The sequence below is a fragment of the Anopheles marshallii genome, chromosome 3, assembly GCF_943734725.1.
Source record: "Anopheles marshallii chromosome 3, idAnoMarsDA_429_01, whole genome shotgun sequence".
Taxonomy (NCBI): domain Eukaryota; kingdom Metazoa; phylum Arthropoda; class Insecta; order Diptera; family Culicidae; genus Anopheles; species Anopheles marshallii.
This window is the reverse complement of record NC_071327.1, coordinates 41,865,558-41,876,452: the sequence shown is the minus strand read 5'-3', so window position 1 is coordinate 41,876,452 and position 10,895 is coordinate 41,865,558. Positions and strand designations below refer to the sequence as shown.

Below are 10,895 nucleotides of genomic sequence, written 5' to 3'. Positions count from 1 at the left end.
GGTTGAAACACAATACTATTATTACGAACACGCTAATTAATTATTTTCTCCAATACTGATAACATTAAGCTGTGTCTTATTTTATATAAGGTAAGGAAAGAGTAAATTATACTTCTTATAGCGTTATACAAGCTGCAATAACAAACATCTAAAAGAACCGGTTTAATACATCGGGTTATCATATTAGTAAGTTTATTTATTTACAGTATCATACTCCCTTCCTTGTACGTGATGAAGTTATGATGAATTGTTACATAGTTGGAAACTGGCAGTTTTGCGGATTTCTGTTACACTATAAAATACTACTATAAATCACCACTAGCACAGATACACAGAGTGTTTGCCTTGTTGTAATGTTAAAATTTATTTACCTCTTCACCTGATTCGGTAGTAGGAAGCATGAAACAATACAAACCTAAGCAGAGACAATAATTTCCTGATTAGCAAAAAAGAGCATCGAGCATCTATTCTTTCCTTAAATCAAGACTGTCTTCTTAAACATAACGCTCATTGTGTTAATGAAGACCTAAGGATTGAAATTTGATAACACAGTTGACTCATTATAGTATGGTTTGTTTTGATACCCTACTAATTTTACTTGTAATGGATAAATAACAGTTCTCAGCTCATATCTCAACTAGTTCTGTACTAGAATTTTGTTGTCGTACTGCCTATGCATGAGAGATGATTATATGCGAACTGTCTGAATAGCTAACGTGAGTCTGTATGTATTTATAATTAAACAATACCTTTACGATAGAAAAAAAATGCTTCCTAACAAAACGATTGTATTATGCACAAGACATGAGTTGAAATCGTAATCAGCATATTCTCACCATTTGCGATACATTATTCAAACTAAACCAATTATATTGTTCATTCAAATTTTTATACTATCTGCAGACTTTAACATTCTAGCCGCAAATATTATCTAAGAAAGCAATGGAAGTACAATGAAAGTACGCTTAACTTCTAGAATCGTTACTCTCACTAAAACTTTCACTCGAATCATGCCGGCTCACGGAGGGCTTTGGTTTGTATTCGGTAATTACCACCGTAACCGAATTAACGGTCACTTCACGAGTCTGTCCGCTAGAACGATCAATGTTTTTTAACCTTGCCGGATGTTTTGAACGTTTCCCTTTGCTACGCAGTGATTTTGTGCCGCCAGGAGACTTCACGTTCGATCCGGCCTGTGACCCACCGGACGCTCCAGGAAATGCTTGCGTTGCTGCCTGTTGTGCCGCTAGCGCAGAATTTAGTCGCGGCTTTCGCGTGGAAGTGCCTGGAACGGAGTAAACTGAAATTAATTATAATGCATCCCCACTCTGCAGAATGTCTACGTCCAGTGCACAAATGGTTGAAGGAATGGGATGCATTTATAATCTGCCTTTGGTGTTGTGCCTTTGCTGCTCTCCTTCGTTAAAAAAACACCCACCACTGCAAAACGTGATGTGTTGGTGGTAATGGAAGCGGCAAAGGACTGGCCAAATGCCCACCGCTACAATCATTTGTGGAAAAACTTTTTCCTATTGATGCGGAGTACCTTTTCTCACGTCGCACATTAAGCACTTGAATGCTTCAGCAGTATTGCGATAAGTACAGACGCTGCAGTCCCAGAAATTTTCTTCCACTACTTTAGATTGACGTTTAGCACGGCGTACAGGTGATTTGCTCTTATCCATTGCGTTAATCCGCACCACTGTTTTACATCACCACGGATGTATGTATTTTTAAGTCCTCTCGCGCGGAAATGATGCTAAAATTGCTTGTTTCCAGCAGATATTTGCAGCAGCAATAGAATGTCTATTCATAACCGCTGTTATGCGTAACTAATGATCTATCGTTTCTTTGCCGAAAGCTACACATAATCACTCTTGCAAAGCAGTAATTGATTAGAATAGAAAGGTTTTGAAATAAATAGGGCGTTTGATATGCAACGTAAGCCGAAGCCACCGATGAATGTATATTGTCTGACTTTTTTGCAAACACTGTTGAGAAGAGACGAATGTTCTTCATCTTCTTCTTTTCGCAATGACAAGACAGACGTCAGCTGTCATTTTGAAATATCAAGAATTTCCAAAACCGCAACCAAGGTGTATTGAATTGATATGGTTCGGGCCTCTGCTACTTGCGGTCCGGTTGAAGCGTTTCAATAATTTAAGATCCTTGAAATTTCGCTTCAATATAGCAGTTATAAGACAAGGCTTTTGTACCGAGGCATAACATAATTGAATTTTTGCAGATAAAGCATACATGATACGAATTAATGGCAAAATTGTCTGGAGTGGGCAGGACCTTTTCGCATATGAGTCAAACCATTAAATTTTTCAGGCGTAAGGTTGTATTTAGTCAGTAAAGCGCGAGCTTTTCGAATGTTTCTTTGTTATTATTATCGCACTTTGGTGTTATATAATTCTCTTAAACACCGCTTTTCCTAAGGAATTTTTTAGTATAAAAGTGTTGGCTCATGTCTGCTTATGTTTGTGGAGCCTTTAGCAGTAAACGGAATAAGCCTAGGGCCTCGACGTGAGGGGGGTCCTGTCTAGATGGAAAAACTGTATGAATTGTGCCAGAAACGGACCAGAAAAACGTCGCTTTAACCTTCTCCGTATGCTAGAGGGACCCCGAAGTGTATCACAAGCCCCCCCCCCCCCCCCCTCTTTAACCAGGCTTAATTTAAGCAGTTCTGGGGCCCTATCTGTTATGGACCACCCTATGTCGCATCTGTGGATCCGACACGGTAACTCACCGCTGACAGGTAACGGCCAGCGGTCGATGGTGTAAGTGCGATCCACCGGTGCCAGCGAGAGGTCAGCGTACGGGCGCGCGCGGCCAGACACTTCGGTTCGGACAAGCGACCGCGATGAACGTTTGAGAGGCGGGAGTGTGCATGTTGTAAGGTGTCGAATTTCGGTATAGAATATATTACTTTATAATACGTGTGTTGTAAACGGTTCACGTGTAATTCATTTTCGTGCATGTATAGTGTCCTCCTATTTGGCGCGAAAGAAAACATAAAAGTGGCGACGAGGAAAACGAAATTTAAAATAGGAACTATAAGTGTTGAAAAAAAAAAAAGTTTTTTTTTCGCGTGTGAAGTGCTTCCTATTTAAATCCTAGACAATTCCGTCAAAGATACCGCAAAATAAATGTATAGTCCCGGCGAAAATCCAGAGACAGACGAACAGCGTCGGTTGTCGCAGAATGGTGCAAGCATTTTGAACGCGGCTTTCTCACAACGCGTACCTCCACCATCGCAAAATGCATCGACCCAGCAACAGCCGTCGCAGCATCAAGGCGTAGCGTCACTCCAGTCAGGACCGGTAACGCAGAGTCCTGAATTCGGGTTACTGTACCAAATGCTGCAAGTAATGCAGCAGCAAATGCAACAGCAGCAGCAACAAGCAGCTCAACAGCAGCAGATGATGGCTCAGTTGATGCAGCAGCAGCACCACACGACACCCCAGCCCCCCGCCCAGCAACAGTCACTAGCGCCACGGGATCCCGAGCTGATCATGGACGCCCTATCGGGAAGCATAAGCGAGTTTCGGTACGACGCAGAATCCGGTGCCACATTTCAAGCGTGGTACTCGCGCTTCGAGGATCTGTTCGTACAAGACGCTTCCCGGCTCGATGATTCAGCGAAAATCCGCCTGCTCACTCGCAAATTGGGTACAGCGGAACACGCGCGGTACGCAAACTTCATTCTTCCCTGCCTGCCCCGCGACCTCACGTTCGACGAGACGGTAAGCAAACTAAAGAAGCTATTCGGAACCGTAGAATCGCTTAGTAGTAAGCGATACAAGTGCCTCCAAACAGCGAAAGAGCGAAACGAAGATCTGCTTCCGTTCGCTTGTAGAGTAAATCGTGCCTGCAACGATTTTCAGTTCGCTAGTATGACGGAGGACCAGTTCAAATGCTTAATGTTTGTTTGCGGGTTAAGAGAGGAAGTGGATAACGACGTCCGAACAAGGCTCCTAGCACGAATTGAGGATCGGCCGGATCTCACGCTGGAGCAGCTATCCGCCGAAGGCCAACGGTTAACAGGCTTAAAGGTAGTAAGTACAATGTTCGCCACTGGGAAGGAAGAAAAAGTTCTTGCATTGCAGAGCGAGAATAAGCAGCGCAGCGCTCAGAAAAACGAGCGTACTAACCAGCGACATCCCGACCGAAGTTCACCGGCATCGAAGCCACCGAGACCGTGCTGGTTATGCGGCGATTCCCATTGGGTGAGAGAGTGTACGTACGGCTCTCACAAGTGCCAGGATTGTGGGAGATTTGGCCATCGCGAGGGTCATTGCAGCTCGTCAGGCCGAAAAAAGAAGTTCATCCGATCTCACAAGCGCACTTCGACAGCGACACGTGTAGTGGTAGTGAATGTTCGTAACATTCATAAGCGCAAATTTGTAAACATTCAAATAGGTAACAAATCAGCTAGTTTGCAACTCGATACGGGATCGGACATCACAATAGTCGGAAGGAAAACGTGGAAGCAGCTAGGCATGCCGCCTCTAACGACAGCAAAAGTGCATGCGAAGACAGCATCCGGTACACGCCTTCAGCTGGATGGCGAGTTTGAGGCGAAAGTCACGATCAACGGTGTGACAAAATCCGCAACGATTCGAGTTGTTCCCTCTAATCTACAGCTTCTGGGGGCCGATTTTGTCGACATTTTTTCGCTAGGAACTTTGCCAATGGACCAGTTCTGCAATCGAGTCGAGTGTGAATCTGCGAAATGGGAGAGCAGATTTCCGACTGTTTTCAACGGCACCGGATTATGCACCAAGGCGAGTATCAAGCTGCAAGTAAAAGAAAACGTACGTCCGACCTTTTGTCCCAAGCGCCCAGTAGCTTATGCCATGCAAACAACAGTTGAAAAAGAGCTTGATCGGTTAGAGGCACTTAATGTCATCACGCCAGTCGATTATTCCGATTGGGCAGCGCCCATTGTCGTCGTAAGAAAAGGGAACGGTAGTATTAGGATTTGCGGAGACTACTCGACAGGATTGAATTCGGCTCTCCAGTCTTACGAATACCCTTTACCGCTCCCAGATGATATATTCGCAAAGCTGGCTCAATGTAAATTTTTTAGCAAAATCGACCTTTCGGACGCGTTTTTACAGGTCGAAATTGATGCTAAATACCGTCCCCTCTTAACCATCAACACACATCGTGGACTGTACCACTACAATCGCCTACCACCGGGTATCAAAATAGCACCGGCCGCATTTCAGCAACTAATCGACACAATGCTCGCAGGGTTACGAGGAACATCCGGCTACATGGATGACGTAATCGTTGGTGGTAAAACGGAAAGCGAGCACGACGAAAACCTTCTTAACCTTTTCCACAGAATACGCGATTACGGATTTACAATCCGTGCGGAAAAGTGTGCATTCAAAACGCACCAAATCGAATATTTAGGTTTCATCGTCGATTGTCGTGGACTCAGGCCAAACCCTGCAAAGATCGAAGCGATCCTAAAACTACCAGCGCCAACTAACGTAAGCGAAGTCCGGTCTTTCTTAGGCGCAGTAAATTACTATGGTAGATTCGTTCCGAAAATGCGCGACCTTAGATACCCTCTCGATGTTCTTTTAAAGAACGAAACCAGTTTTATCTGGACTCGCGAATGCGAACGCGCTTTCAAGCATTTCAAGGAGATACTATCATCGGATCTGCTCCTAACACATTACGATCCAAACGCCGAAATCGTAGTATCTGCAGATGCATCAGCGGTGGGACTTGGCGCCACGATCAGCCACAAATTCGCAGATGGCTCGTTAAAGGTTGTTCAGCACGCATCGAGGGCACTCACGAAAGCGGAAAACAACTACAGCCAAATCGATCGCGAAGGCCTTGCCATCATTTTTGCGGTGAAGAAGTTTCACAAAATGCTGTACGGTCGGCATTTTCGTCTGCAGACAGATCATCGTCCGTTGCTACGGATATTCGGATCCAAAAAAGGCATACCGGTCTACACAGCTAACAGACTGCAACGTTTTGCGCTGTCCTTGCAGCTGTACGACTTCAGCATCGAATATGTTCCCTCGACAAAGTTTGGAAACGCGGATCTACTGTCGAGGTTGATAAGCGAGCATGCGAAGCCGGATCCGGAATACATCGTAGCCAGCACTGAACTCGAAAAGGACGTAAGTTACATTGCCATACAGTCAATAAATGCATTCCCTCTTAATTTTAGAGACGTTGCGAACGCTACTAGGGCTGATACGGTACTGCGACGAGTTCACCGCTACATCCTGCAAGGTTGGCCTCAAGACACAACGTACGGCCAAGATTTGGCACGCTTTTTCAATCGAAGCGAAGCGCTATCCACAGTACGTGGATGCATTTTGTTCGGGGAGAGAGTGGTTATTCCCGCAAAATTGCGCCAAAGGTGTCTTAAGCAACTGCACGAGGGGCACCCAGGAATGCAGCGGATGAAAGCACTAGCCCGAAGCTACGTGTACTGGCCAGGGATGGACGAGGACATCGCACAATGCGTCAGAACGTGCAGTGCTTGTGCGGTTGCCGCCAAAACGCCACCGCACACTAAACCAGTATCCTGGCCAACTACGAAACAGCCATGGGAGCGAATACACGTCGACTACGCAGGACCGATTGAGGGCGAATATTTTTTAGTAGTAGTGGACGCCTACACCAAATGGCCAGAAGTCATTAAGACGAGTAGCACATCTTCATCGGCAACAATCGCCATATTACGAAACCTATTCGCGAGGTTCGGGTCTCCGGTAACGCTCGTAAGTGACAACGGACCGCAATTTGTTAGTACCACATTCGCGGAGTATTGTGCTAGCAGCGGTATTCAACACGTCACCAGTCCACCATTTCATCCTCAATCCAACGGGCAAGCCGAACGTTTCGTCGACACTTTCAAGCGTTCAGTAAAGAAGATTGAAGAAGGAGGAGCATCCCGTTCAGAAGCGCTTGAAATATTCCTGCAAACTTACCGAGCAACCCCCAACCCAGCGTTGGAAAAGCATCGGTCGCCAGCGGAGGCTATGTTCGGAAGAAAGATCCGGACAGCAATGGAGCTGTTAAAACCACCTTTGACACCGGAAGCAGAACCAGTAAGACGAGATCGTAGTTTCCAGGGAGGTGATCTTGTCTACGCAAAGTGGTATACGCGGAACTCATGGAAATGGGTTCCTGCAAAAGTCCTACGTGCAATTGGTAACGTGGTATACGAGATCGAGACCGAGGATCGTCGTTTACATCGCCGCCACCTGAACCAATTGAGGGAGCGAAATACTAGCGCCACTCGCCAGTCTTCCACACTAGCGCCTCGCCACCAGCTACCCATAGACTTTCTCATTGAAAGTGCTCCCGACGACGAACAGCTAGTGCCTGCTGGAGGCACTGAAGAAATACCTTTACCGAGTGGACCATCTCCCAGACCGATACCCCTCATTCCGAGAAGGCGACAACAACCAGTAGGATCACCACGCCGGTCTTCTAGGACTAGAAGACTTCCGCGTAGGCTCGAGGGGTATAACCTGCAAATTAAAAGGGGGAGATGTTATGGACCACCCTATGTCGCATCTGTGGATCCGACACGGTAACTCACCGCTGACAGGTAACGGCCAGCGGTCGATGGTGTAAGTGCGATCCACCGGTGCCAGCGAGAGGTCAGCGTACGGGCGCGCGCGGCCAGACACTTCGGTTCGGACAAGCGACCGCGATGAACGTTTGAGAGGCGGGAGTGTGCATGTTGTAAGGTGTCGAATTTCGGTATAGAATATATTACTTTATAATACGTGTGTTGTAAACGGTTCACGTGTAATTCATTTTCGTGCATGTATAGTGTCCTCCTATTTGGCGCGAAAGAAAACATAAAACTATCCAACCACGCGTTTTGCTTCATATAATTGGAGGAGCCTTGAAACTAACCCCCCTCCCCCCTCCCTACTTAACTCCCTCCCTCCCTCCCTCCCTCCCTCCAAGCCCTCCATGGGGATTGATCCGCCACTGGTGGGCAGCTAGGCCGTGTAGGTGCGACTCAATGCCGTTACCCGAGGTGACTTTGACATTTGACGTGAGGCGTCAGGACGTCGGGAGCGATCGTGTGAAATGTTATGGTGAAATACTAAGATGATACAACATGGAATTTTCACGTCCCGTGAGATGCTGTAGGGTTTCAGGAGATTGTCAGGATAAGAAAACACTCTTTCTCTGGCAGTGCGTTAGGATAGGATTAATAAAGTAATTGTGTTAATCGTACCCGCGTGCACGTCTTAACGTATTAATTATTTTACACTGACGACAGACCTTAGCATGAAAGATCGCGACCGTTCTCTGACTCTTGGGCTGCGGACCGGGACGGTCGTGTAATGTGTGCGATTTTAATATAGTGATGTTAATTGTAACTCCCGCGACCATGCAACTGTGTTATATAGTGTCCGAAACATAACACGGATGTTATCGGCATCAGTAACACCACGATCCCTGAGGCTTGTGCACTGTTCGCGATGTGGTAGTTAGGTGTTCTGGTGTTAAAAACTCGTTTTCTCCGTAATCGACCGTAATTAAAATGTAGTGATATTATAGTCCCGAATCTGTTCGTACTGTTGCAACGATCTATACGAAAGTCATGCTTTCCCACTATGGAAAACTATGCATCACTCTGCTGGTTGATCCCAATCCTTAAGGGAATCCGTAGTTTAGCGTCTAACTACCGAGGGATTACTAAACAGTGCGCGTTGTCCGTACTACCAAGGTGCAGAGATGTGAGATGGTATTATGGAACAAAACATTTCCAACACTCTTGATCAGGTGGTGTCTGCGAAAGACTTATGTGTGTGGTTAGACCACAGACTGAGTTTCACACTCCGAAAGATCTTAGGCCCAGATCACCAACTCCCAAATCCCCAACGAGATTTATTGGATTGGATTTTGATTGATTGATTGATTGATTGATTTGATTGGATCCGCCAGTTACATTTCATGAAAATAATCAATCGACTATCAAGATGAAGCTTGTCGATGTGAAAAGTTTTTATGTGCGAGAACTGGTAGAAAATGGTAGTATTGAAATATATTATGTACCAACAGAAGAGTCAGAAACGGATTTATTAACAAAGAGTCTTCCTGCATCTGCATTTAGGAAATGGCATGCTAGTCTTGGGTTGTTCGAGTGCCCGGTGGTTAAAGCGAACGAGCTAGGTCTATAAGGATTAAGCAGAAGTATTGTTACTACATTGTTTCAGCCGGCGTGTTAGGAATGCAAACCCTTCATCTTGAATGCATGCGATAGAACATACGATAGACACGAAACTCTACTGTAAGCCGTTTATAATTGCATTGGCAACACTGAAATACATCATTCTGACACTTGGCAATAGTTTATGTAAGGCGGCCGTTAAACAGGTCCTCCTTTTCGTCGTTGTCTTCGGAAGGGGCGTGAAAGTTAATGAGGCTGATGTTTAAGAATATGCCTCGCAAGCGAAGGGGGTCTCAGCCTGACTCAGCGTTGACGTAACGGAATAGGAGTTTGTAAAAGAGTCTTCGATACCTTAAAGAGACTTAGGATCCTACCCGGTTGCAGATCCAAAGAACTGAAGCAAACAACTGAAACATTAGTAATAATTTTAATACATAAGTTATTAGTAATAAATTTAGCGATAGTTGGTGAATCACCCAAAATAATGTAAGTTTTATTTTGTTGACATTACGCGTTCAACAGCTTTTATTTCATTTTAACTATGTTTGCACACATAATGTTTAGGGTCGAGATTGTTGTTGTTTGTTGTTGTTTTGATAATTTCATACAATAACATGTAACAAAGTGTGAATATTAACCAGGTTGTTTCCGCAATTGCCACATTTGTCTTGGTTGTGTGTTTAAATTAGCTCTATTCGAATGCCGGCTCGACCGTTGTCGAATACAGTGGAACATAAATTATTACAGCAGGTTCCTCGCTTGCTCTTAAAGGTTATCTTTTGACAAACATCTTCCTTTGAACTATAAGCTTTTGTATAATGTGGTTCGTTTTCAAAAATGAGCTATCTCATGAATTGAGATAGATAACCATTATGTTGCTTTTTTCGAATTTGTTATGTTGTACTAAGCTATACATTATGTTGTTGTATTTTGTAATAACGTGATTATGTTTGTTTATTAGGTAGATATTTATAACGGTATTCATATTTGTCATTATCCTACACATCTCGTTTGATCATAAACTATGACTAGTTTGATAAATTAGCGTAATAATTATGGTTTTCATGAATATTATATATCTTTAGGGTGACTAATCTATCGCCATATTAATACTATATTTCGCATTATTTTTTCGTATAATTGCCGATATAAGTACTATTTTAGCCATTTTTGTGTTTCGCCAGTTTCGTATTTACCTTTTTTTATTAAAATAAATACCGATTTGTATGGCTCCGCTTACGAAATATGCACTATTAACTTTCGCTTACTGATGGGTTGTGGCCTTGTTTACATATTACTGTGCTGAATAATTTCCAAGATATGTAAATGAGAAAAGCACTCGCGCTACGTTTCTTGTATTTAGAGGTTTAATTTATATATGCATGCTGCAGCTTTAGCTTTTACGCTTTATAATAGCCAGTTGCAATTGTGGTGCAACGGTGGTGACATCTTTAACTGCCTGAATTGCTATTTAATGTTGCCTGCCTCATACAGGGGGCTACAATGAATTATGTAATATTTTGTTAGTCATCTGAACTGTTGTGCCATTTTCGTACACCTCGTGTTTCGCTACTGTACCAGAGGAAGAATTACCGAAAACCGAATTTAAAATGAAAGCAGCCATAAGCTTTTACACCATAAATCAAACCATTTCCGCAAACATTTCATGGTGGTGTTGCAAAATTCGAGTGTTGCAAAAATATCTCTAGTT

The 10,895-nt window shown here is 44.2% G+C and overlaps 2 protein-coding genes across 2 annotated transcripts; one reads left to right on the top strand and one right to left on the bottom strand.

The window, feature by feature from the left end:
• Positions 1-965: 965 nt before the first annotated feature.
• LOC128715823 (YY1-associated factor 2) lies at positions 966-1,685 on the bottom strand. Its single transcript, XM_053810741.1, has 2 exons — positions 1,547-1,685; positions 966-1,285 (listed from the first exon to the last, which is right to left on the bottom strand). Exons 1-2 carry the CDS (start codon positions 1,683-1,685, stop codon positions 966-968), a joined length of 459 nt encoding a protein of 152 aa, XP_053666716.1.
• A 1,743-nt stretch (positions 1,686-3,428) lies between these two features.
• LOC128712618 (uncharacterized protein K02A2.6-like) lies at positions 3,429-6,226 on the top strand. The gene is made up of 2 exons (XM_053807508.1): positions 3,429-6,155; positions 6,206-6,226. Exons 1-2 carry the CDS (start codon positions 3,429-3,431, stop codon positions 6,224-6,226), a joined length of 2,748 nt encoding a protein of 915 aa, XP_053663483.1.
• The last annotated feature ends 4,669 nt before the right edge of the window (positions 6,227-10,895 follow it).